Source organism: Epinephelus lanceolatus, chromosome 16, assembly GCF_041903045.1.
Source record: "Epinephelus lanceolatus isolate andai-2023 chromosome 16, ASM4190304v1, whole genome shotgun sequence".
Lineage (NCBI taxonomy): Eukaryota > Metazoa > Chordata > Actinopteri > Perciformes > Serranidae > Epinephelus > Epinephelus lanceolatus.
Genome location: NC_135749.1, coordinates 16,659,127 through 16,686,975, shown reverse-complemented (window position 1 = coordinate 16,686,975; position 27,849 = coordinate 16,659,127). Strand labels below are relative to the sequence as shown.

The 27,849-nt window shown below is 41.1% G+C and overlaps 4 protein-coding genes across 5 annotated transcripts; 3 read left to right on the top strand and 1 right to left on the bottom strand.

The window, feature by feature from the left end:
• The first annotated feature begins 349 nt into the window (after positions 1–349).
• Positions 350–4,073, top strand: LOC144458252 (uncharacterized). Its single transcript, XM_033636343.2, has 2 exons — positions 350–735; positions 2,913–4,073. Exons 1-2 carry the CDS (start codon positions 561–563, stop codon positions 3,851–3,853), a joined length of 1,116 nt encoding a protein of 371 aa, XP_033492234.1. The 5' UTR covers positions 350–560; the 3' UTR covers positions 3,854–4,073.
• Positions 4,074–5,999: 1,926 nt separating this feature from the next.
• Positions 6,000–8,921, top strand: clxn (calaxin). Of its 2 annotated transcripts, none has more exons than XM_033636345.2 (6): positions 6,000–6,540; positions 7,739–7,897; positions 8,030–8,134; positions 8,233–8,384; positions 8,588–8,692; positions 8,783–8,921. In XM_033636345.2, exons 1-6 carry the CDS (start codon positions 6,474–6,476, stop codon positions 8,831–8,833), a joined length of 639 nt encoding a protein of 212 aa, XP_033492236.1. In that variant the 5' UTR covers positions 6,000–6,473; the 3' UTR covers positions 8,834–8,921. The 2 variants fall into 2 exon arrangements, with proteins under 2 accessions (XP_033492236.1, XP_078031957.1); XM_078175831.1 differs by having other exon boundaries at positions 7,707–7,897.
• rbm48 (RNA binding motif protein 48) lies at positions 8,838–11,343 on the bottom strand. The gene is made up of 5 exons (XM_033636346.2): positions 11,215–11,343; positions 10,837–11,027; positions 10,600–10,745; positions 9,143–9,705; positions 8,838–9,054 (listed from the first exon to the last, which is right to left on the bottom strand). Exons 1-5 carry the CDS (start codon positions 11,341–11,343, stop codon positions 8,992–8,994), a joined length of 1,092 nt encoding a protein of 363 aa, XP_033492237.2. The 3' UTR covers positions 8,838–8,991.
• A 144-nt stretch (positions 11,344–11,487) lies between these two features.
• On the top strand, positions 11,488–27,605 carry pex1 (peroxisomal biogenesis factor 1). The gene is made up of 24 exons (XM_033636240.2): positions 11,488–11,707; positions 14,281–14,427; positions 14,599–14,682; positions 14,873–14,987; positions 15,670–16,328; positions 16,433–16,552; positions 16,720–16,840; positions 17,026–17,132; positions 17,315–17,400; positions 19,179–19,311; positions 19,431–19,527; positions 19,618–19,788; positions 19,926–20,080; positions 20,181–20,367; positions 20,481–20,647; positions 22,137–22,271; positions 22,357–22,421; positions 22,566–22,708; positions 23,376–23,479; positions 23,630–23,806; positions 24,247–24,489; positions 25,027–25,221; positions 26,524–26,654; positions 27,281–27,605. Exons 1-24 carry the CDS (start codon positions 11,600–11,602, stop codon positions 27,363–27,365), a joined length of 3,735 nt encoding a protein of 1,244 aa, XP_033492131.2. The 5' UTR covers positions 11,488–11,599; the 3' UTR covers positions 27,366–27,605.
• The last annotated feature ends 244 nt before the right edge of the window (positions 27,606–27,849 follow it).

Genomic DNA, 27,849 nt, shown 5'->3' with positions numbered 1-27,849 from the left:
GTCTGTTATTGTATGTAACAGAAAAGGCCTGCAACTGCATGTATTCATTTCTTCCATTTCATGGATACCTGACTGCCACCTTGTGGTCAGACTTTATAATTACTCTGTAAACTTTTCAGGCAAATTTAAGAGGAGACAATGAAGAATAAGGGCACAACAAGAGAAGATTATGTCCTGTAATTTATCCTCAATTTTTAACATGAAAACAAACGGTTATACATCAGGTATCCATCCTCCTATTCATCACCATCACACAGTGCCCCAATACAGTGGAGTGAGGCATATGAGACAGACATCCTGTCCAGTAGGTGGCGGTGTTAATATCCCTGCTTCAAACTGGAATGAAGCCGGAAGTGGAGCCTTTTGAAAATAAAGTCTCGATAAGGGCTTTTGGTTTGTCTATAAAGGTTTGTCATTGAATTTTAAACCAACTTACTCCTGCAGTAACACTTTTATTTTGAAGTTAGTAGCCAGCTGTTGTCAGGTTATATTTCCGTGCAACTTGACACACAGACACCGGCGGGCTGTGTGCTGTAGGTGCAGGTTGACAGTTGCTCAAAATGTCCCAGATGCGCTTGTTGAGGCTGTTTATCAGTGAGCGGCTGCACGTGGCTGCAGAGGAGATCTTTGCAGCGGTGCAGAGAACGATCACAGAGCACGATGAGGAGGCTGCTGGCTCAGATCAGGACAGCGACCAACACGGACTCACACAGGAAGTGCATTCACACAGGAAAGGTTTGTTTTGTTTTCTATCCTTTGTCACGTCCTAAAGTCTGTTTACAGGTCTCGATGAGTACTACTGCATATGGGAAAAGTTGTATTAAGCGCTGAACTGTGCTGCCTTACACTGACAGCTGTTTGTATTATATTTTCCAGCCATTTAATCACAGCGAGGCTCAGGGGCGCAGCACCAAAATCTGGGCCCTGTGCATAAGCAGGCTCTGTGGCCCCCCCAGCCCTCTTGATCTATAGCCCCCTTTACACCTGGCATCAACATGAGTTTGTTGCAATCAGATTGCAGTCGGATAGCCCTTGACCACATACATTTATATCTGGTATTAATATGCATATCTGGTGTCCACATCCAGATCCGTTTACTATCCGATCACGCTCCGTCCCGCTGACGTCACATCTTCCTCTTCTTCCTCTGCAAACATTTCCAGCAGCAGACTACAACGTCATATCCTGTGCGCCGCAATAACAACAATAACAAGATATTAGCCATCTGTGAAGTTGTGTTATTGTATACTTTTGTCGGACCAAATGGAGAGCAGACACTTTGTCTCACCGTAACTCCATCTTCGGCTATCATCTGTGTTTTCTTTTTCTTGGCAGTCACTACCCAGCGAGGGTTATTGTTGTTGTTGTCTTCTTCTCTCTTCCTGTGTCCAGCTGGTGCACCTCTCTTATGTATTTTATTGTTGCCTGTGGATTGGAGATGCATTTGCATTTACACTTGTGTTCGGTGTGGTCGCAATGGTCCCTGACCACCTTCAGAAGTGGTTTGGCAGATTGGACAAAAATCCTTCCAATGCGTTTTGAGTATATTTACACCTGTACTTTCTTGCGGTCAAGAGCAATCCGATTGCAAGCCGATCACAAAAAAACGCTAATGCAGGGTATATGTGTCTTTCATGCACCCTTTTTTTTTGCATAATTAGTTTGCTTTCTTTCCCTTTATCTGAGAGAGGCATGACAGTGTACGTTAGTGATCCAGCAGCATAAACAGTTACTTAATCCCCTTTTCCACTGCAAAAAAAACCTAACAACTGCCTTTTTTTAAAACAAAACAAAACATTGCCTTTGTTCATGGGACGCCTGCCCTATACCCACCGAACTACTCGGCACTGCACATCGGGCTTTTTAATATAATGGTTAAGGTTTTAATTGGCGTTCACGACAGGGTCAAATGACTCTGCAGTAGCCTCTGGCTCCAATCAGCATTGATGGGAACATAACACCCGGGTGACGACGCTAATTTTAGCTCCTTTACTGGTGAGATACAATGATGCAGCTCCACAAAATACTGTCTGTCTCCGCCCAAGCAGCGCTCAAACATCATTCCAGAATAGTCTACACAAAGTTTGAAAGACAGATTGAATACGTGTATGTCTTTAAATTAACCTTAATTTAACCAGAAAAAACCTTGAGATTAAAAATCTCTTTTTCAAAGGTGTCCTGGTCAAAACAGGCAGGAGCAGAAAGTTACAGACAGACAACATAGAACAAAGAAAAATATACAGCTCTAAAACAAGCAATATAAAACACCAAATGAGATTATTACAAAGAAAAGCTAAAAACTATGTTAATATAGGCTGTAAGTGAACCATTGGAACATAAAACGGGCAACTACACATGATTACAAAGACCAGTGAAAATACACCCTGACATTGGCATATAGATGATCATGTACAAAAATCCTGCAACAGTGCTTTGAAAGAAACAGCCGAGAGGAACAATGAGTGCAACTTTAAGTACTCCTGCAGAAGATTAGATACATAAATGCTCATCTGCCAAACTCCATACATACTATCGGTACAATGAAAACATGTTCTGTTAGTGGAGAGCATAGCCATTTTCAATTTTTTGCTTAATATACACACATAAATATGCTGTAAGAAGGCCAAGAGAGTCTTTGTACCCGTTCGCAGACAAAACTTAACGTATGTTTCCTTTGTTAGACAGGAAACAGTAGGGAGCTGGCAGGAAATGAGGGCAGAGATTGGGGAAGACATGCAACAAAGGCCCCTGGACCAACTCAAACAGCTCAAATAACTTAAGCCACTCAGCCACCAGGACGCCTGCCAAAAATTACTCATTTAGAGAATCTGTCTTTCATACAAAGCAGAATGGATTGATCAACTAAAAGGTGGCAAACTTTAAGCACATCTCTCACCTTTTCCTCTCAACAGACTCGCCGCAGGTCTTTGTCTGTGCGTATGAGCAGGACCACTTCGGACAGGAGTGGAGTCCTGAGAGCTGCCACAACAACCCTGGTGTGGGTCAGGAGGACTGTGGCCTGCTGGTCCAAGAGCCTGCAGCAATCAAACAGGAACAGCCATGGAGCAGTCCAGAGGAACAACAGCTATCTGATACGGAGGACTCGGACACCAGCACCTTGAAAGTGTCACCCACTTGCAGAAGGAGTTTTATTTACTCAGACATGACTGAGTTACAAACTCATGACAGAGGAAATGAAGACACAGAGCCTGCTCCCAACACTTCAGCTGACCACAGAGACGTTGAGGGAAATGCTCAGTCAAGCAGTGAATGTTGGACTGTTTTGCCAGATTGTTCTGTGACTCTGGATAACACAGGGCCTGAGTTGGGTTTATCAGCACTGACAGGCTACAGTGTCGGTAAAGTTCAAATGCAGAGCCACATGGAGAGAAACCGGCGGACTAGAAGCTGCAAACCACGCAGCCCAACTCCACCAAATAAAGACACAAACAGAAGAAGCAGATCCTACTGCTGTCGCTTCTGTGGCAAAGAATTCAGCCACAGCGCACATCTGGCCACACATACTCAAACCCACACGGGTGAGAAACTGTTTGTCTGTGAGGTGTGTGGCAAAGAGTTTCGACATGGCAACAGTGTGAGTGTGCACATGAGGATCCACACGGAGGAGAAGCCATACCGTTGCAAAATTTGCGGGAAAGCGTTTCGCCATGTGGGAAACTTGAACGTCCACATGAGAATCCATACGGGAGAGAAACCCTATGCCTGCACTGTGTGCGGGAAGAAGTTCAGTCGAAATAATCTGATGACAAAACACATGGCTGCACACACAGGCGAAATAAGTTTAAGTGTGAAGAGTGTGTTAAGAAAAGATTCAGTTGGCATGACTTCGTGAGAGTTGAGCGCTGCTGTGACGGAATATCATCGGCAAAAATGCCTTTACTGTATAAACAGGTTGTTGGTGTGATAGGATAAACACATGATGGCTTACAATTAAAAGCTGGGACTCATTTTAATGTCTGTTTTTGTACTAATCATTGTAAATGATTATGGTTTGAAGCATCAAATTGTCTTTCTATATGTATGATTCTCACATTAAATACATTTCAGGTGAATTCTTTCCCCACAGTGTATAGTGTCTCTTCACTTGATCTGACTGATGATGCAGGGGTTAAACTGCTTAACAATCAGACTTAAGTGCCTGGTTACTATAGCTCAAAGCTTAGTAATGCGATGCAACCAATCAGACCCTGCTAATAAACTCTTAATCTTGATTAAAATGTGAATTTCCATTTTGAGTTTATGGAAAATCCTGTTTTTTTTTCCCTCAATAACTTCCATGTAGTATGACCCAGCAACACAAAATCAATGAAGGCCACACAGAACACACCACTTCAGAGATTTTACTGCTTCCTCTGTGTCTGATCAATATCGGTTTAAGTGTACACTAGAATATTTTCACTGCTTTACCTTGCCCTGGGAACTGAAGCTGTTATATCTACCAGACTCCATTGGCAAAAACAGTCATTTTAACTTGCCGAACACACGAGCTGCTACTACTGTCTTGTTTTTTGTTTTTTTCTATTATTGCGTGACCTTGGTAAATCTAAACTAACCCTTTAAAACACCAAAGTCATGCAATAACACAAACTAACTAACCAATCGAGGCAGCGGTAGAACAGCAACTCCTGTGTTCAGTGAGGTAAAATTACCATTTTTGTCAGTGGAGTGTGGCTTTAAAAAGCTTTAGTTCCTGTCAGAGAGGGCTGTCTGACGGCAAGGTAAAGCTCTAAAAATATTATAAATACAGCAAACACTTAAACTGATACTGATGTTTTTAAGGTGACGAAAATACATTTTGCTGCTGCCTCCCGTCTGCAGCAGTTCGATGCTTAGCTTCTGTGGTGGTAATTTTGTCTGCTTCTCCAAACTCAGAGTGTGCTGACAGCAAGCTATTGTGGGTAATACACTGACTATGAATAAGTACCTCATTCAGCCCCACTTCAGAAAAACCATTTGGGTATTTTAGACAAAAATAGACAGATACAGGACAGACAGACACTTTACACAGATGCATACAAGGTTTGGTTATTGGCATTTAGTCTACAAGAAAAGTCACTCCCCACTCCACCTCTTCCCAGAGGATGATGCCTTTAAGCAAAACTCCCAAACCTAAACAGACAGTATTCGATTTCCAGTTAACAGGAAACAAATAAAAGCAGCAAATCCTCACAGTTAAGGTGCTTGAACCAGCAAATGTTTAACATTTTTGGTTAATATTTGCTTAAAAAAAATCATTGTTAATTATGTTCTGCCAACTAACTAATCCATTAAACAAATGTCCCAGCACTTAGTTTATTTGTATTTAGATGCATACAGGTATTTACAGGTATTTTATTCATTTATTTTTTTGTTGTTTTCTTTTAATACAGTTTTTAACACCCAGTGCAGAAAAGTTATGCTACATTATAGTGCTCCTTCAGAGAACTGTGAGGCGTGTCAAAGTGTGCTCTTAGATCAGATTGATCAGAGCAGTGTAGGAAAGTATGAGTGTCAAAGAGCCTCATTAACAAGACTAACACAAGAATCTAATGACACACTGGTGCAGACTGGGCTGTGGGGAAACAGTAAGAACCATGACTGGTCTTCTCTTGTTGCTACATGCCGACCCTTACATATTTCTTGCATATTATTTCACTCTTTCTGTGATGTAAGACACATTTGCATTTTGTGATATAGCAGGGCTGCTCTCTGTGCAAACCTACTCCTTGCCATGATTGCCATTCTCTATGACAAAGTGAATAACAACATGTAAAACTTCAGATATATAACAAATGCATCACACTGCCTGATAATGCACAACACATCCATCATGTGTTGCAGCGGCACCACAACAGCCAGCAGGTTTAATATCGCTCCACTTGCAATGCAATGAAAAGCCTCGTGGATACTGTGGGACTGGTGGAAACAAATGGGAGCTTTACTGCACACTGTAAGCTGAATTGATTTTTGCTCTTAAAATACAGGTAGCATTAAAGCTTGTTACAACATCCACAATAAAATCAGTGGAGCCACAGTGCCAGACTTAGTGGTGCATGTAACAGGGAAAAAGATTCAACCAAAAACTGAATTAAGGTGAGTCTGTGCAGGTGACAGATAGTGAAAGAACTAAAATGCTGATGGAAAAACATATTTATCTACTTTGGCCAAGATAAAACAACGTGATGATGGGTAAAATAGACGTTAAAACATGCATAATAGCCCTATCTTAAATATGTTTCTTAGAAGTAAATTTAAGCAAGGCAAGTTTATTCAGACAGCACATTTCATCACCAAGTCAAAGCGCTTTACATACAGAATACATAAGAAACATAAAAGGACATTTAAATACAGTTCAATGGCTGCAGGGGAAGCTTGCTTAGGACTCAGCAGCTGCGTCAGGCTTGATACTCGGTTGCCATGGCGACTGAATATCAACAGTAGTGCTGCTCCTGTCCGGTGTGCCACCTCTAAACATGTCTGCCATGAACAGGAAACCGATAAAAACACTGGCTGAAACACTCTCAAAACAAGTGGAGCACTGTGAGTATTCACTTCAACGTTACCTGACACGGTATTTTATGCTGGTCTGTTGTGCCGAGCACCCGTCATTAGCGAAAGTCCAGTCAAGCTAGCCGCGATACGGATTTTGATGCTTGTCTATTTGTGGTAATACGGTACGGATGGTTAGAACAGCCAAAAATGACAGAGACCCGTTTTTCAGCAATGCATTGTCCCCTGTTTCTCCCATTGATATACCAGATAAGCAGTGCATTGTATTGCACATTATGAATTTAAATTACAAAATATTAGAAGTTTTTCTACTGTACTCTTTTTGTAAAGGAGCTCTAAATTAAAGATATAAACAAAAAAATATATTTTACCTGTCACTAAACAAAATGCTTGTTCAGGATGACCCTGGCCATATCCATGTCAATTTTCATGTAATTTTATTGTATAGTCCATGAGAAATTTAAAGGCAGTCTGCTCAAATTACCCTGTAGTGTAATCACAATTTCCTAATATTTGATTTATTTTTTTTAAAATGCTTCATAGGTTACATTAATCTTTCAAGGAATTCTTGTTCTAGGTGACCCCCACTATGTCGATGTCAATTTTATAGTTCATGAGAAATTTAAAGGTAGTCTGCTCAAATTACCCTGTAGTGTAATCACAATTCCCTAATATTTGATTTATTTTTTAAAAATGTTTCATAGGTTACATTAATCTTTCAATGAATTCTTGTTCTAGGTGACCCCCACTATGTCAATGTCAAATTTCATGTAATTTTACTGTATAGTTTATGAGAAATTTAAAGGTAAAGTCTGCTCAAATTACCCTAAAGTATAATCACAATTTCCTCATATTGGATATTAGTTTAAAAAAACACATGCTTCATAGGTTACATAAATCTTTTAATGGATTCTTGTTCTAGGTGACCCCCACTAGGATCATGTCAATTTTCATGTAATTTTACTGTGTAGTTTATGAGATATTTAAAGGTAAAATAGCATCATAATATAATCAAAATTTCCTCATATTAATCACTGATTTAAAAAATCCTTCAGGTCACATAAATCTTTGAACCATGTCCACATCAATTTTCATGTCATTTTACTGCAGTTTATGAGAAATTCTGCTGAAATTACTTCCTTTATGCTGTGCATTTCATTGTTTTAACGCTACCTGTCACACCACTAACATAAAAGAATGCGAAATGCTGCCATGTCAATGATCCCAGTCAATAAAACAGAGGTGGAGTGCCTTATCCGAGAGTTCAACCTACTCCTGGGGGAGCAGACTATCCCTGGAAGAGTGGTTACCGGCCTGGACAGAGGGAAGTTCAGGAGCATACTGCACAACGTCTTTGGGATGACTGACGACATGATCATGGACGGAGGTGGGCTCATCTGTCTCTTTCATATGACAAATATTTTATACTTGGATAACGAGCAGCAGTTTGGATGCAGAGTGTTGTGATTGTTGGGTAACCTGGTCATGTTCTGAATGTTACTGATTATCTGTCCACCAGTGTTCAGGACATTTGACAAAGACAACGACAGCTTTGTCAGTGTGAAAGAATGGATCGAGGGACTGTCTGTTTTCCTTCGGGGGACCTTGGATGAAAAAATGAAATGTAAGTTCTCATTCTTACATTCACTGCTCAGACTCTGACGTACACACACACAAAAAAAAAATCAGAGAATCTGTGAATAACTTTTCCTCTTTTTGCAGACTGTTTTAATGTATATGACTTGAATGGCGATAACTACATCTCCAGAGAGGAGATGTTTCACATGTTGAAGAACAGCCTCATCAGACAGCCCACAGAGGAGGACCCTGATGAAGGAATCAAAGACTTGGTGGAGATCACACTCAAGAAGATGGTGAGGGGATGAATACTGCTGGCCTGTTGCTTTAAATGTCTTTTCCTTGATTTACCTCTGAATATGTTTTCTGCACCACCTCCTCAAAACTCAGAAAATGTGTGTTTCAGGGGCCATGAAAAACATTCTCAGATGCCCTGACACAGTAACATATTAGCTCCATAATAATTAGCTCCATATGTTGTTGTTGTTTATTTTCGTAGGACCATGACCATGATGGCAGAATATCTTTCACTGACTTTGAAAAGGCTGTGAGAGAAGAAAATCTATTACTTGAGGCTTTTGGAACCTGCCTCCCCGACACTATGGTAAACACAAATCAAAGCTTGTTAAATAATAACTTAAATTTCTAAATCAGAAATCCTTAATCTCACACCCTGTTTTTCCTCTGTTTTCAGAGAATTGAGGCATTTGAGCAGCATGTATTTCAGGAACAACTGGAGCAATGAGGAAATCAGATTCATGTGCATTTCCAGAATTCAGTCTTTATAAAAATACAATTGTGGTGCAAAATGTGTAAATAAAAACAAGCTGCCAAAAGAAACTGGGAAACTTGTCATTTTCCAAAGTTGTAGCAGTTATCTGTGCATCAAGGCAGCTCGCTTGATCAAATCCGACGACGTGGCTTCACCTTTTTCTCAACAGGTTTGAGATCTGGAACTGATTCCACCTGAGAATGATAACAAAACTGTTTTTAATAACACATATAAAGGCATACAGCAAAGAAATTGTTTATTCTGAATTTCATTATGAGCTACCTTTTTCATTGTGTTCCTGATCAGGCTTACAGTTGTGTTCAGTGACACATCCTCCATGTCCAGTTTAGGAGGTTCTGGTAGCTTTGGCCCGATAAATGGCTCATTGTTTCTGGAAACATCAGTCTGTGAGTGATCCGCACCCTCTGCCATCTTGCGTTTCCTGCTCTCCAAGTGTGTGGTCCTTGGGACAAATCTGACTGCTGCAGAGGGCTGATTTGAGGTCAGTCTGTGTTCTGTGCCTCTGTCTCTGTCTGAAGAGGTTTGGCCGGAGCTTGAACTCTGTGCCTGCTGCTGTTTTGTGTCAGTGATAGCATCATATAATGTTCCCATTCTGTCCTCTGTTGGTGTAGCTCCATGTTGATTTTTATGTCCATAGTAATGATATTCCTGGGGAGGTAATGGCAGTAGAGGAAAGCCTGAATGGTGGGTGATGTTTGAGGTCTTCTCTGTATTATCACTGTCAGAGGTTTTATCATGTCTGGTGATGACCGTCTGTGATGTGGTGGCTGCGTCTGAAGATGTGGGCTCCTTGTTAACAGCCTCCGTCTGTTCCCTTTCTCTTGCTTTGTGACAATATTAGAGAAAAAACACATAGTGTCAACAAATAGTTCAAGTTCATATTTATTTGTAATTCTGAATATAAAAATACAGATAAACGAAACATCTACAGCATGTGAAAAACCTCAGTGCAATAAAATATCTGGGTTATTTCAAATAAAAGTGCACTGAAAGTACAAGAACATAATGTCACACATGATATACACCGATCAGCCGAAAAATTAAAACCACTGACAGGTGAAGTGAATAACATTGATCATCTCATTATAATGCAATGTTCTGCTGGGAAAACTTGGGTCCTGGCAGTCATATGGATGCTACTTGACATGCACCACCCACCCAAACACTGTTGCAGACCAGGTACACCCCCTCATGACAAAGGGACATCCTGACAGCAGTGGACCCGTGCTCAGGAATGGCCCGAGGAACATAAAGAGCTCAAGGCATCGACCTGGCCTCCAAAGTCCCCAGATCCCAGTCCGGCTGTGCATCCATGGGACGTGCCGGTACACCATCTCCCAACCCACAGGACTTTAAGGACCCACTGCTAACACCCAGGTGGCTGAAACCACAGAACACTCCTAGAGGTTCTGTGTCCATGCATCGACAGGTCAGAGCCAGGTCTGATCCAAGGAGGCCCCACTGTGGAGTAAAAGCACAGATGCTTGATCGGATTGGGATCTGGGGAATATGAAGACCAGTAATTTGGGGGCACTGGGTGGGTGGTGCTCATCAGGTGGCATCCACATCAATGCCAGGACCAAAGGTTTCCCAGCAGAATGTTGCATTGAGATGGGATGATCAATGTTATCCACTTTACCTGAAAGTGGTTTAATGTTTTGGTTGATCGGTGTGTGAACAAAGTATCTACATATCGAAGTCTACATCTGGTCAGGTACCTTTATTCTGAACAGTCCTGATGACATATCTCCTCCTGTCCTGCAGCTTCAGCCTGGTGTCCTCCACAGTCTCATATTCTGGGACATAGCACACATGCAGCACACCACCATAGAAACTCTTCTCGTCCATGCGTCGTTTGGCTGCTCTGAAACAGAAAGTTTAAAGCAAAATTATTTAGCAAGTCTTTTCAGCTTTGCCAGTGCAGTATAATGAACAAGGTATGCCACATCCTGTACCTGGCACTGGTGAGTTTCTGGAACTTGACAAGGTAGACCTCCGTGAACTCCTCAGCAGGGTACTCGTCCAGGGGCCTGTACTCCTCTACAGCCCCGTACAGTGCACACAGCTGGATCAGCTCTGTCATCACTCCAATGGCTGGGACCCCTTGGACCATCACGTAACGGGACTCTAAATTGATGGTGTACACCTGATAAGACACGAGACAATATGATGACGTGCTCCACAATGCATTGGCCGCACTAGAATCACTCAACTATATCTCTTATAGTATTTTTATTAACAATATTACATCTGACGTTTACTCTAGAAGGAGCCGCAGTGTCTCATAGCTTGAGATACATTTTATTTTTTACTTATATTTAGTGTATTCTTACCTTAACAGCCTTAGCTTGCCTTCCCTCTCTATATTTAGGTCGAGAAATGCACACTTTACGCTGTTCGTGGTGTTTATAAACACCCGGGGTTTCCCAACAGCTTGAACTGTTGTTGCCTTGTGCCGCCATGTTTCTGAGAATAAGTTTCCGGTTACTGCTCTTCAAAATAAGAGTTCAGTCTCTTTCGAATACGAATCCGTCGATTGCGTTACCTTGTGCAGTATCTTATTGTGAAAGGTGAGTCAGCTCGATATCGATTGCTTTGGTCTAGCTACTAGCTAGGCACACTCACAGCACATCGATCGGCTATGAGTTTGTTGCACATTTAACGTTAGTTGAATAACCTGCCGTGCATTTACAGAGCAAGTCAGGCCATGTGAAAATAATGTTTAGTAATCAGGGCATTCAACCCGTAACGGTTGTTTTTAACAACACGAAAAACTGCTTTCTTCATCTCTCCTCGAAGTTGATATCGCACCTTTCCCTGAATGAGGTAAGTTAGCTTAGCTAGTTATCTAGCTGTCAGTGTCAGCTAACATTAGTGGAAGTTTAGTTTGGCGAAACAAGCAAAAACGTTGGCTTTTTAACTTGCGGAAACGGTGTTGGTTGCGTTTGTGTACGTGTTGTCAAAGCCACCCTCGTCTACATTACAAAATTACTCGAGGCTGGGCTCATTATATCAACGTGCTCACTAGCATAGAGGTTTTTAGTAGTGGCATGCTCTGCCACAGACAGCTTCTGAGAGAAATATCAGAGGATTTGATTTACAGTCAACTACACTGCTCAAAAAACTAGGGGAACATTATTCTGTCAATTTAAGAAGCTGCTTTGGTGCAAATGAAAGTGTCAAAAGAGAGGCAAAAGCAAGATAACCCCAAAAAGGGAAAGATTTTTCCATGTGGTGGCCACAGACAATTGCTCTCTCCTTATCCTGGTGGTACCTGCAGCCCAATCAGGCAGCACAGGTAGTCCAGCTCCTCCAGGATGGCACATCCATACGTGCGGTCACAAGAAGGTTTGCTGTGTCTCCCAGCACAGTCTTAAGAGCCTGGAGTAGATACTAGGAGACTGGCTGTTACAGGAGGAGAGCTGGACAGGGCCGTAGAAGGGAATCAACCCAGCAGCAGAACCGCTATCTGCTCCTTTGTGTGAGGAGGAACAGGAGGAGCACTGCCAGAGCCCTACAAAATGACCTCCAGCAGGCTACTGGTGTGCATGTTTCTGACCAAACTGTCAGAAACAGACTCCATGAAGGTGGCATGAGGACCCAACGTCCTCTTGTGGGACCTGTGTCCACAGCCCAGCATGACTGCCATTCACCAGATAACACCAGAATTAGCATGTCTGCCATTGGTGTCCTGTTCTCTTCACAGATGAAAGCAGGTTCACACAGCACATGTGACAGGCATGAAAGAATCTGGAGATGCCACGCTGAACATTATGCTGCCTGTAACATCATCTAGCATGACCGGTTTGGCGGTGGGTCAGTGATGGTCTGGGGAGGCATATCTTTGGAGGGTCACACAGATCTCCATGTCATAGCCAGCAGTACCCTGACTGCTGTTAGGTACCAGGATGAAATCCTCAGAGTGACTGTCAGACCTTATGCTGGTGCAGTGGACCCTGGGTTCTTCCTGGTGCCCGGCCTCATGTGGCCAGAGTGTGAAGGCGCTTCCTGAGTCACAAAGGTATTGATGCTATTGACTGGCCCTCTTGTTCCCCTGACCTTAATCCAACTGAGCACCTATGGGACGTTATGTATCGGTGCATCCAACGCCACCAAGTACCGCCACAGACTGCTCAGGAGCGCACTGATACCCTGATCCGGGTCTGGGAGGTGATCCCCCAGGACACCATCCACCGACTTATCAGGAGCATGTCCAGAAGTTGTTTGGAGTGCATACAGGCACACAGGGACCATACACACTACTGAGTCACATTATGAGTTGCCATCATCAAATTCCTGAATCCTGGATCAGCCTGTCATTTCAATGTTTTACTTTGACTTTTGGTGTGATTTTGAGCCAAGCCCTCAGTGGGTTGATGATTTTGGTTTCCATTGATCGTTGTTACGTCATTTTGTTCTCAACAAATTATACAGTGTACATCAGTAAAGATTTTCAACTTGAATAATTTGTCCATCAAGATCTGATGTGTGATTTAAGTGTTTTTGGAGCAGTGTATGTGTCAGTCAGAGGAAATATATCCATAAACATAAGGGGACAGAAAGGGGTTAAGTAACAATTCAACAATTAAGTAGTAAAAACATCAGAAAGCAACATTAAGATGGTCTTATCAAAGATGTCAGTCGTATGGAAATTACTATTTTTTTCACTATTATTTCATTTTGACTGAGTCATTTTAGTAGTAGTTCCCTGGCAGTTTCACTTGGTGGTGACAAAACTTCACATTTTAGATGGAACAGGAGACTGGATAAATGCCCCTGCATTCTTTTAAATTACTGCATGTTCTTGTATCCTGTTTTACTGTGGTCCATTAGCATCTTCATAAATCCACAAAGAACATTATCTTCCAGATGATGTTGTGTGATGTAATGTGAAGGAGCATACATTAGTGTATGTGACAACTGTACAAGCCTCTCTCCTTTTCCATTTGGCTGCTTCTCCAGTGAGGTTTGTCATCTGTACACAGAAATTAGGGCTGCACAAAATATTATCTTGATGGTAATGTGGCCAAGTGCAATATCCAGAATTGCAGGAACTGCAGTTTTTAATGGAACATGCTTGTGTGGTACAGACCCCAGCAAAAATCAGATCATCATCATCATGTATATATATCAGTGAAAATGAAATGCAAACATCACCATTCCTTCTAAAATTGTGACTCATAAAGCAATTGCAATATCAGTCCAAATTATTGCAATATGATTTTTTTCTCATTTTCACATATTGTGCAGCCCTAGAAGGAATCAGAAGCTGTTTTAAATGACTCAAATGAGCAGAATCTGTTTGCCATGATAGAAGAATATGATGCAGACTTTATCCTTTAACAGTGCCATGGCAATTTAAAAGTACAACAGCGAAAACTTTGTGTGTCTGTGTTCAGAACCAGGCGTTGGAGTTGTCTTGGGGTCATGGATCTCCAGTGTTCCTCAGCTGGACCCCCAGCAGAACCTCCTCCACCCTGGACAGCCATAGAGTGGAGCTGTGTCGACAGCTGGGAGAAAAGCTGGGTCTGAAAGATGGAGAGCAGGTATAACTCCACAATGAGCAATTTGTTCTGTGCTCTGTTTCCCACTGGAATAGTCCTTAATCTCCACATGACACATGCTGGCAGTCTTTTTACAGTTTGAAGTAATTGTCAGTTACTGTTCAGGCTGACTAGGTGTTTGCATTGACTGACTGGTTGTGTGGTTTCCCTCAGGGCTTCCTGAGAAGATGTCACCAAGTCTTATCAGTGCATCAAGTATTTGTGGAGCCTCTGTCATCTGATGACTGGGAGATCTTGGTGCGTGAACAGCATAGTGACTTAATGTGTAACATTACTAACCCAATGTCTTAATGGTGAAAAATATACTGTATATGTTAATGCTCTTCTGACAATCCTCCCACTACAAATGAATACACCAGGGATAGACTTTTGTTTGATTCACATCAAACAATATTTTATTGAATGTTTTCTGTTGCTGACACCGCAGGAGCTCCACAGTGCAGCACTGGAGCAGCAGCTGTTGGATCAGATCAGAGTTGTTTTCCAAGATGCCGTGTTTCCTGTGTGGGTGGACAGCCACACAGTCATCTACATCCAAATAGGTCAGAGTTAATCCAATAATTATTATCCTTTGTTGGTAGAAAATAGTCTGCCTTGTCTTCCTTTAAACTAAGAAATTCATGGGGGGAAAGATACTGAACACACGCTCTGATGCCTGTATGGTTTATATCAGTGCTATGAAAGACATATTTCTAATAACAGTAATAACTTCATTTATATAGCACCTTTTAAAAACACAGTTTACAACGTGCTTTGACAAACAAAGCAAAGCAGAACAAGACCAAGAGGCAATGCAACAATAGAGTCAAAATGTCAAACTAAGGCAAGACAAAACATAAGGTAAAATGAAGATCAAAAATCGAAGGGTCCGTTATGTAATAATCCAAAGACATTGTGCAGTTCTCTTGTTTCAATTAGTTAAAGGGGTAGTTTGGAATTATTGACGTGGGGTTGTTGAAGGGGCTAAAGCAGAACATTGCGTTGCACCCTGTAGCATCCTGGTAGTACTCCTGTCTGTTTCTGCAAACTGGGGTCATGCCAGCGACCATCTATCCTAGGTAACACACCTATAATGGATCAATACCTCACACAACCTCACTTTAAAGATCCAAAATATCCCTTTAAGCCTACTTACTAATGTGTTTCTTTAGCTCATTGTGTTTAAATTGCATATATTGGTCAGTATTCATGAACACAGTATGATCTGTTTTTACCTCTGTGCAGCATCACTCTCACCATCTGTGCCCTACGGTCGCTTGGAGCAGTTCACAGAACTAGTCGTCTCTCCTAAGAGCCGTGCCGGAAGAAGCAACCTCAATGCTTCTCCAGTGAGAAACAGTGAGAAGCAGCATTTTCACAGACAGCAAAACATGGATGTATCTCCCCCTCCAGGACCGTCATTAGCAAACGCCTCCCCTGTCCCTCAAGGCCACCAGTGGGGTGGCATAGCTGACCTGAAGAGCCTGCTACGGTATATGATGAAGGGCACTTATGACCCGGTTAAAGAGCTACCACCTGTACCCGAAGTCCCCGCCCTCTTCACTGACGCTATCTACAGAGTGTGCGGTGCCGCCCCAGACTCTCTTTGCACTATAAGCCATGCCGCAACTGTTATTCATTTATATCCTGGGAGCCACGGGTTGAATGCTGGGCCGACTGGAGGTCAGCTGCCAGTGACGTATGGCCTGCTCTCCAAAGTTCTCTCCCCTAAAGAAACAAGGGACAGAGCCAAGCAGGCCATGGAGAAAAAGAAGAACGCAGGTGTCGCTAAAGTTGCTGTGGAAAAGGAGATGAAAGAAGAGGAGGCCATGGTGGTGAGGGTGGTGTGCCATGGTACTGAGACGCTAGCACGCAAGGGAGACATCCATAGTGGAAGAGTGTGGGTGAGTGTGCTGTTATCCACTCTAACCTAAGATTAACTATCACTTTTACTGTAGCTCAGTTCTTTATATGCTGTCATATCTATTGTAATAACTGTGATTTTCAGATCCCACAGCCCCTGGCCATCAGGTTGAACATCATCCCACATTCAACAGTTAGAATTAAGCCAGTAAAATCACCCATCAAAGTAGCCTCCGCTATACGCCTACAGCCCCTAATACCACTGGTGAGTGCTGGAGTAGCCACATGTGGATACAGTGTGGTGTTAGAGATCTTATTTTCATCTGATTTATTCAGCTATTATCCCTCAAATTGCTAAACTGTCAAATCCGCGTAAGATTTAATCCACCTCTTTTCCTTGTGTCCATGTGATCTGTGACATCTTTTCTTCAGCCCGAGGAGGACGATGAGGCGATCCAGACAGCTTTCCTTGGTTGGCTGCACACTCAGAGCCACGAACCTTTAGCCTGTCTGACTGCACGGTCTGGCACCATCCTCCTACATGGAACTGACGGTGATTCATTCGTACTCTTCTCTTACAAGTTATTGTACTAATCCACCAATGGTGTTATGATAAAAATGACTAAACTACTGAATACCAAAGAGGCCAAAAATAACATAATGCACACATTATAATCACAGTACTTTCAGTTGGAGTAAAATATCACTGTTCTCACACATTTTTTTTCGTGTTCATAGCAAAGCTAGAGTTTGCTTTAACTGTACTGACACCGGAACCAGAGAGTGACCCTGCAGACCAGCTGTTTTCACTGGCACCTGCTGTTATCCACAAGAAAAATATACAGGTACACGCACGCACATTATGGAAATTACCGGTTCATATCTTTAATAACAAAAATAGATTGCTGCATGCAGTTTTGGCTTCATGATTTCATACAGGCCATTGATAAAACATAATACCTCAAAGCCTCTGTGATGTTGCCATGGTTTCAAAAAGCTCATGCTTGCCGCTCTGTGTCACTTACAGGTAGACAGAGAGCCAGTGACACTACCAGCTGTGAAATCTACAGCTGAAACACCCAATCCAGAGCTCCCGTCCCTTTGTATTCTTGGGTAAGCACGTAGCTTTTTGTGAGCTTGTGTGTGGTTTAAACAAGGATCTTTTTCAGCATCTGTTTCTGGGGTTGCAAAGTGTTGAAAAATTTCCAAGTGAAGTTGAGGTTGGGAATTTTGGATTTCAATTATATAGCGTACCTTTTAAGAGTTAATTTATTTGGGGTGGGGATTCACATAAAATGTAATACTATATCTTATGGCATGTTTTGGTTGAAGTAGTGTAGATGAATTAGAGTGCATTCAGCAGCACACTCTCTCACAGGTAATTTACAAGCATCTCGTTAAACAGCAATTCAGTAAAATCACAACCCTCTGCATGCATGGTGCATTTTCCCATCACACGTGCGGCCGACACTTCTGTCAAGTATCATCAGTGATCATAAGTTTTGATTAATATTTCAGGTAACCAGCAGATAGTAACCTAAAGCAAAGTACACAGTTTACAACTTGGTAAAATCTTCTGCTAGTTTTTGCTAGCTAGCTGTTACCATGTGGGATTGCAATGATGATGATGATGATTGAGGAGTTCTAATTAATGAATCAATCTATCTGTTCAATTGATCTATTTTCGTTCTTTACTGTAAAGTTGTTACAAACCTGTTAGATTACAAGTGGTAAGGGATGCAACATGAAGCCGATGTTACCAGGCAAACACTGCCATTTATTGTTCAGTGTACCGACAAAAGTTAAATTACATTATCACACACGGAAATGCTTGAGAGGAGCAGAGGAGGCGAAACAAAGGGAAGGGTGGTGAGTGGTGCTAAACCGTAAAACAAAGAAAACACATGTCCAAAAAAAAAAAAAAAGAAAATCACTCAGTTGCTACAGCTCTACAGCTGACCAGTTGGGAAAAGTTAGACAAAGACCTGCCTCGCTACAGTAACCTTTCAAACAAAAAACACACACTAGCAGCCACCTATAAACCCTAATGTGTCTACACGTAACAAACAGTTACTTGGGTGTGATGCAGTGAAGAAAGCAAAAAAAAACTCACTTAGTCTATCCTCCAGATCCCAAAAACCACTTGGTCTTTCTATTGCCTTGTACAAGTTAACATCACAACGGAATTATTTCCAGCACAGGTTAACATTTAACAAAGAGGTGTAGATTGCGCACATCAAATCACAGCCGCCACTGGCCTTATTACAAATTGGCTTTTATGAATGGGCTGATGGGTTCCTGATTGGCAGCCAAAACCCATGTGGAAAAAAGGGGAGGGATCAGCCGAAGACAGGGAAGCCTAGGGCACATCCACCTGTGGGTGATACGGAGGCAGAGCCCAGGGGAATTCGCTTTTTGGAGTGGTGAGGTGATGTGACCTGCAAGATGACAGAGAGGACTGCACTGCAATACAATACAAAATCAACACAAAACACAGTCACCTGAAAACTGTAACAAAAACATTTCTTTATAAAGTTAGTTGTTCACTTTAAACCCAAAGTTTGCACACAGTCCACAAAGTACCTTTCCCCATTAGTTAGCTTGCTAGCTAGCTAACAACATAGCACATTTTACATTGAATGTATTTGACAACTTAGGTCATTTATTTGTCAAAAGAATGGACTATGTCTGCTTATGATACAAATAAAATATTAGTTTCTATCTGTCATATGACATGGTGAATACAGCCTGAACAAATAACCCCTATATATCCATTTTATTCCAATTATTCTCCATAAATCCCCAGGGAATGTTTTCACCTTTAGTATTCTTGAAATTTTGAAACCCTATTTATTTCTCTTCACACCTCTCACTCATTTGTCTTTCCCCAGTGGGATCAATGAGCTTAGTAGGACTGGATTTGACTTCATCTCCCACAGCCTTCTGGGTAGTCCCCTCTCAAGAGAGCTTGGCACGACTGGACAGGGACTCCAAGGAGGTGCTCTACTCATCACTGGTGCTAAGGTATCTCTCTACATAATAATCATCATGAGAATACTGCTCACAGCGTAGATATTTCTACACTTTTTGGAGTCAATTAAAATAGCCACAATGACGTACTGTGTTGTTATGTATCCTCACAGGGGAGTGGAAAGAGCACTCTGTCCCGAGCCCTCTGTAGGAAAGCTAGAGAGGATCTGGATGCGCATGTGGAGCTGGTGGACTGCAAAAAACTACAAGGTTAACAGACACTACATGTAGATGCCTTGTATCAAAGAAATCTAGTTGAATGTATTTATCATATGGAACAAATGGGATTTTTCCTTTCAGGCAAAAGGGCAGAAACAGTGAGACAGATGCTGCAGGACATTTTTGAACAGGCGGAGTGGAGGCAGCCCTCAGTTGTTCTACTTGATGACCTGGACCATATAACTGGGGCACCGACCTCACCCGAGCATGAGCATGGTCCTGAGGCGCTGCTGCAACAGCACATTGCACAGGGTAAACCATGAATTCTTTATTTTGTATGTGTGTGTGGGGGGAATGTCTGTGGTCACATCTGTTCAAAGGCAGGGTTGATGATAATCACAGGCCCTGATGCTTGATGATGCTGATTCCTCATGTGTTCGTGGCTGCAGGTCTGAAGGATTTGGTGGATGGGGTGGTGCTTCACTCTAGCCTGGTGTGTCTCATCATCACCAGCCAGAGTGAGCATTCACTCCACCGCTCCCTGACTGAGGTGCAGGGGTCCCACTTTATCCAGGGCTTTGTACACATCCAGCCACCTGACCAGGTCACCACACGCGCACACACACACACACACACACACATGCGCACACTGGCAAAGTTGAAAAGTAAAAACCAACAGCTATCTTGTTTGCTTCTGTTTGTAGGCTCAAAGAGAAGAAATCCTGCGCTGTTTGATACTCAGGAAAACCAGCCTATCTGAGGAGACCTTACAGACTCTGGACCTGGCAGCTGTTGCCAAGGAGACAGAGGGATACACGCCCCAAGACCTGGTACTACTGTTGGAGCGGGCTGTCCATGCCAGCACTGTACAAAGGGGACACAGTGATGAGGGTACCCAGGATTTGACCTTTTTTACCAAAGATCAAAGTTCTTCTCTTCATGTCTGTAATCAAGCTAATGCTAGTGTAATACATCTCTCTCATTATTTGTTTCTTGTCTCTCAGGTATCTGTCTTTCTTCGAGGGACTTTGTGCAGGCTCTCAAGGGATTCACGCCTCCCTCGCTGTGGGGTGTAGACCTCCACACCCCAAGTGCCGTTGGACTGGAGAGGGTGGGGGGGCTGAAGGAGGTGCGACAGCAGCTGATGGACACCATACTGCTCCCTGCTAAGGTCAGTGTCAGTGTGACTAATCACAAGAGAACAGAAGTGATACAGTTAAATGATAAACGTGAATGTGATGACAATTCATTCATGATTTATCACCAGTTATCATTTAAACACCATAATTGCAATTGATTCTTGTAAAGATGAGCAATTAAAAGTCTCAAGTGGGAGTGAGAGCAGCTAAGTGATGAATTCAGACTCATTGATTTTATTTAAACAGACACTAATTTATTTAATTAAAGTCACATTCACAAAGAGCTCCATCTCTTTTTCTTATTCTCTTACAACTCTTATTCAGTTTAAAGCCTCCTAATTTATTTCTACCATTCTTTTCCATCCAGAACAATAAATGGATAAAGAGTTTCTGTTTATAAGATATAGAATAGAAACACGTGATTAATGATGGAAGTATTTGAGTACCAGCACAATTTCCTAGTTATTTTTAATTTTTTTTATTTCTGCTTCTTGTATAACCCACAATACAGAGAAATGGATGAAATTTTACATTATATTTCATTCATATTATAGTGACCAAAATGATCACAGTTACCGATATTATTACGCTATTTTTAAAATGTGCTGAACAGGATGAAAAACTGCTGATACACACTGAAATCATTTCATCAAGCTTCATTTAACTTTTGTTTGCATAAACATTACAACAGTAACATAGCCAGTACCTTACGTAAACATATGCAAACCATATAAAATGTGCATTAACATTAAAGACAGCTGGTCTTCGAAATGCTTGCTCGAGTGTCTGTTTCACAGAAGATGAGGACAAGGGACCAGTAGCATCACTGGGTTTACCTGCTGCACACCCACTCTGTAAACAAGGGAATAGCAAAACAAGCCCATGTTGCATTTGGCGCCTGCATCTGGGAGACTGTTGCTAAATTTGGTTGAAGCTGGACAGTATTTACCGTGAGAATTCCAAAGCGCGTTGATTAAGTGCGGTTTTAATGATAATTAAAATTTGAAACGGTAATACTAACTGTAGGGAATTTTACTGTAGTTCATTGTGAAACTGATAACCATTTCATTTCTAACCCACAATAGTACAGTTACTAAAAACACACCAGGTTGTTTGGTGGGTGGATGGTTCTATTCGATCTGTTTTTATAATTACATTTTTTATCCTGCCAGCCCTCATAGTCTTTATTTGCTGTATTCATTTTTTTTTTTTCCAAACCCGGGCCAGCAGCAGGTCCTGTCTTTTTAAGAAGAACATGCACTTTGTACAGCAGATGGGTCAAAGTTAATGATGAAAATTATACGTATTCACTGCCAAGTTAAGTTTACCCCTGATTGAAATTTTATTGGCTTAAAAATATAATAGTGATATAACCTTAGTGAAAAAATAGCTTCATACAGTGTCTGACTTAAATCATGTTGGATGTAATGGCTTTTTTTAAACAGAAATCAACTGTTAATGCATAAAATACAAATAATGTAAACTCTTGATAACTGATTTTGGGTCTTTGGTGTGTTGCAGTATCCCATCCTGTTCTCCAATCTTCCTATCCGCCATCGCTCAGGAATACTGCTGTATGGTGCTCCTGGTACAGGGAAGACCCTGCTGGCCCGAGCTGTAGCCAAAGACAGCGGTATGAACTTCATCAGCATCAAGGTAGGCTCGGCTTTGGCTCTGACAGTCTTTCCTTATTCACAACAAGCTGTATCTGCAGTGACGCAGGATATTTACCTCTTTCTAGGGGCCTGAACTTCTGAGTAAGTACATTGGAGCCAGCGAGCAGGGAGTTCGCGATGTCTTCCAGAGGTTAGTCAACATTTACTCTATGTCACTTTCTTATGACTCCAGCAGACCTTTATAGTTGCTGGTTTTAATGAGCAACATCAAATATTCATAGCAATTGTAAGCTCCACTGACAATTATTCATGGAGATTCCTCTGTTCGCTCCAGGGCGCAAGCTGCCAAGCCATGCATTCTGTTCTTCGATGAGTTTGACTCTCTGGCCCCCAGGAGGGGCCACGACAGCACAGGTGTGACCGACCGTGTGGTCAACCAGCTCCTCACCCAGCTGGATGGGGTGGAGGGACTGCAGGGTAGGTCATACAACTGTATACATATTATTAGCTCTGTGCATTGGCAGTCCACTTTAAAGAGCCAAGGGCACAGAATCTATTGCATGTTGGACTAATCAGTGCTACAGTCATGACATTTTGTCCCTTTTTCCAGTTTTGCGCTAAGCTAAGCTAACCATTTCCTGGCTCTAGCTTTGAATTATTGAGCAGATATGGGTGGTATCTGTTCTCTAATCCAACTCTCTGCAAAAAGAGTCCTTAAAATGACAAACTATTCCTTTAATTTAAATGAGTACAATCTATCTTTTTTTTTGTCGTCATTGCTAAGTCAACCTGGGTGATGAACACATTGCAAACGACTGCGATGGTTTGTTTAGGGATTTTTTTAGTAAGTTGAAAGAGAGTATCAGTAAAAAATGAGTTTTAAAATGTAATTATCATTCATTTTTTGTTCAGTTTAGTGATTCATTTCTGTGACAAAATACTGTTTATTTCCTTTCATTTTTTTTAATTCAGCAAAAACTTATTTTAGCAGTGCACTGAAAGCACCAGAAAACTGAGTACACTTAAATATCTGTTTACCATAAGTAATATTGTTATCACAATATTAAAACCACATAATTGTGTATCACATGTTTTCCTCATATCGTGCAGCCCTAATAAGATTCCTTCATGTTTGCATTTTTAGGTGTATACGTGCTCGCAGCCACCAGCCGTCCAGATCTGATTGATCCAGCTCTGCTGAGACCTGGACGACTGGACAAGTCCCTGTACTGCCCCCCACCTGACCTGGTCTGTTGCATTAAAATCAGCCATGTTGAATCGTCATTTTAATTTCAATACGATATTTTATGCTGGAATTTAGATATGTCCATGTGCAGAATTAAAATTAATGTTCACTGATTATATCCTTGATAGTAACTCCAGCTGTTACATTTCCAGGAGGCTCGTGTGGAGATCCTGAAGGCTCTGACCACCGGCGCTGCCCTGGCTGCCGACGTGGACCTGGAGCAGCTGGCAGCAGCAACAGAGCAGTTTACCGGGGCCGACCTGAAGGCCCTGCTCTACAACGCCCAGCTGGAGGCCGTCCACAACAGCCAGGGCTCCAACACACCTCATGTAAGTACTTAAAAGACGAGTCACTGAAGAGCTCATTTTGAGATTTGGTTGCCTTGGGCTAACAGAGCAGGAAGGCAGGAAGCGGCCAGTCTATTTTCAAATTATTTATGGTTCATGTTGAAGCAGCCAAGCTCATTTTTTTTGTCCCTCAAGGCTAATTAAATGAGGAGTTTTGTATTCCTCTCAGCATGGGTTAGTTGCTCCACTTATTATCAGTGTACAGCATAATTCAAATGATTCCCAACCATGTTGACAAGAATATGATTGAATAAGTTAAACATCAGGAACAACCAGAGGCAGAATGAGCTTAAATCTAATCTGTCTTAAACTGTAATAAAACAGTGAAACCACTTTGCTTGTCCATATGTTTTCTGAGCACTACAAAGCCTTGTCTGTTTTTGCATTTGAATGTTTGCCTTCTGTCTTTGGGTGATATTTAGGAATTGACCTCTGGCTCAGACAGCGACATGAGCCTGTCCTCCATGATCTTCCCCAACAACAGCAGTGGCTCAGATGATTCAGTGGGGGAAGGGGACACAGGCGTGGGGCTGGACCAGTCCATGGTTCTCATGGAGCCCAGTGGGCTTCAAACAGAAGACGTACAACATCATGGCAACGTCTGGAGAATCTACTTTGGAAGCTCCTATGAGTCAGAGATAGGGAATTCACCGATTTCAGGACTGGTGAGCAGTGTTGGCAAAAAGTCTTTTTATTATTTTATTTCCATTTAGGTAAAATAGAGCAAGCTGTCATGTCCCTTGGCAACTCTACAACTCTGTAAAGGAATAGTTCAACCTTTTTTTTTTGAAATATACATATTTGCTTTCCACCCAAGAGTGAGCTGAAAGGTTTGATATCAGTATCATGATGTGCATTAAGTGTGGTTCTGCAATCAGGATGTGGTTAGCCTAGCTTAGCATAGCAAAAGAGTTTTGGCAGGGGGAGACGGCAAGCCTGGCTCTGTCCAATGTGAAAGAAATGCTTTCGAACACATTTGAAACTCACACATGAACATACTTTATTTTGTTTATTTAATGCAGGCTTCACAAAATGACAGGAGGCCAAGGGCCAGTTCCTTAACAAGCATTTATAATCATGAATGACATGAATTAGCTCTATACAAGCTCTATTTTGATGCTTTTTTATGCTTTCTTTGAAACAGTCATTTCTCCTTTAATTCTTGTCTCTGTCCATTTTCTCTCAACTGCCTCCCTTGACAGAACTCCCAGTGTGTCTCTGGACCAAACTCCATGACCCATGAATTTACAAGGGCATCTGGTCGGGAACCTGGTGGCTCAGTCCCCCCTGCCTACATGTCCTCCCTCCAGAGTGGGTATGAAGAGCTTGGCCCGGAGCAGCTAGAGCGCCTACAACAAGACATAAATAACATCAAGAACAACTGCAGGAGAGCCAATGTAAGTGACAGCAGTGGATGAGACAATATTTATAGTTGCTGTATTCTGATTGCTTTGCTTGTACTCTCAGGGTGTCTGCAGGGTCTTTGAGTATTAAAAGTTGATGAATCAATTTAGCGATAGTTAGCCCAGTTCAGACCAATGATTCGTGACGAGGCAAAACCATTTTAGAACACTGCAGAGAAAAGTTGCAGTGGTGTTGTCTGAGCTCGACTCAAGCCAGCTGATGGTGACACCTGCAACTCAGCTGGTCAATCGCTGACTTTTTTCTCACATGCTACACCTACTTTTTTCTAAAATGCAATACTATAAAAAAAATTTAAGACAGTGTTTATGTTTTACTATGTTTTGACTTTTTTTCTGATATACTTTCCCATATTTTTTTATTTATTATACTATGAGTTTTTTAAATATACTTTATTACAACATTTCTTACACATTATACTATGACATTTTTTTTACATACTATGATATGACATTATTTGACATACTATACTATGACTTTTTCCTTACATACTATGTCAAAAAATGTCATGGTAAACTATATTATGACTTTTCTTCTTACATACTATACCATGACATTTTTTGACAATACTATGACTTTTTTGACATACTATACTATGACATTTTTTTTACATACTATAATATGACATTTTTTGACATGCTATACCATGACATTTCTTGACATACTATACTATGACATTTTTTGACATATTAAACTATGACTTTTTTTCTTAAATACTATACTATAACTTTTTTTCTTAAATACTATAATACGACATTTTTGGCATACTATACCATGACAATTCTTGATATAATATACTATGACTTTTTTGACATACTATACCATGACATTTTTTGACATACTATACTGACTTTTTTTCTTACATACTATGCCATAACTTTTTTTTGACAAACTATACTATGTTGTTTTTGTTGTTTTTTTTTACATACTATACAATGACATTTTTGATATACGACTTTTTTACACATACCATGCTATGACATGTTTGTGACATGCTATACTATGACATTCTTTATGGCATAGTATAAATGGGTCTAAAAAGGTATTAAATTTACCTTTATAATTCCTGCCTATACCCTGACTCAACTGCTTTATGTATGGCTCTGTTCAATACTGCAGTCTTTATGCTCAATTACATTCCATATTCTTTTCTATTGATTTAAAACCAGTTCATTCTATTTTACTCAACTGTTGGATTTTCTGTCAACCAGTGTTGTTAGATTGCTTATGTACTGTAAGCTACTGTTTGCTTGATTCCTTTTGTTCTTTGTGTGTAGGAGGACTGTGTCCGGGTGCATTCAGCCTCCAGCCAGCCACGCTTGCTGTTGTGTCGGACCCATGTGAACTCTGCTCTGGCTGTGACCAGACCGTCTCTCAGCAAAGCCGACTGGAACATATACACAAAACTGTGAGTATTAGGACATTGGATTGGACTGCTATTCCACAGTCACAGCAATACAAATTACGCTTACATTGATTTATGAAACCACTGTAACAAAAACTGTTTGCTCTGCAAGAAGTAAAGAAATCGTTTCGCAGCTTTAATTTATTTTGGAAAAAGTGAGCTTTTAATGGTTGAATTGGCTATGAAACTCATCTCACATATAATGAGCCATTTCGAGTCTCACCTACAGAGGAATATGAAGCGCATTTGAAAAATTGGTGTTTGGAAGCTGTTGCCAAGTAGCAGCAATCAAGGAATATGAATCATTATTATAGTCCCTCTTATAGTATTCAGCATTTTTTTTTTATCATGTTGAATTACTTTGTTGTGTATTTTTTGAAATCGGTGAAATTAAAGCTGAGCTGAAGCAGAGAAATTGCAAGATCAGCTATACATAGCTGCTGAGTCATCTTTAATGTGTCAAGAGGAGGTATAAATATCTTATTAAAAGTGGTGGAAAAAACAAGACAATATTGTAGATCCTTCCTTATATTAGATCAGTCTATCAAATTGGGTCATCTGGTATTCAATGGTAACTGTTAACAACTTTAAGAAATCTTTTATATTTATTTTATTATTTTTTTTTCCAGGTATAAAGCCTTTGGTGGTGCAGCAGCGGGAAAATCTCCTCATTCAGTCACATTTAAATCTGGACAACGTGTGACTTTAGCTTGATCAGGCATTCATGTTTCACACCTCTAATTTGTTATTGTGATGTTATTTAATAAAAGTTGTTATGCATTAATGTTAAATAGTACCAGAGTTTTGAAGACAGTGTAAATTAATGTTTGTTGAAATGTTTGCTACTGACTTAATTCCAAGGGACACATTAATCTTCTTAAAATGTAATTACTGTATATATGTATAATGTCAGAGAATAAATTATGTAATTATTAAAAATGAAATTGTTATACTAACCTTGCCTGCGTTACTTGATTGCAAACTGATTGTGAATTATCCATTTACAGCCACTGGATGGGCACTGGTCATAGTACAGTATGCCATTAAAATGTCGTAAAGAATATCATAGTATATAGTCTGCCATTAAAAATTTCATGAAAAAATTTGTAGTATAGTATGCAATACAAAAATGTCATAAAAATGTAATGGTATACTATGCTAAAAGACATGATATAAAAAGTCATGGCATTGTATGCGA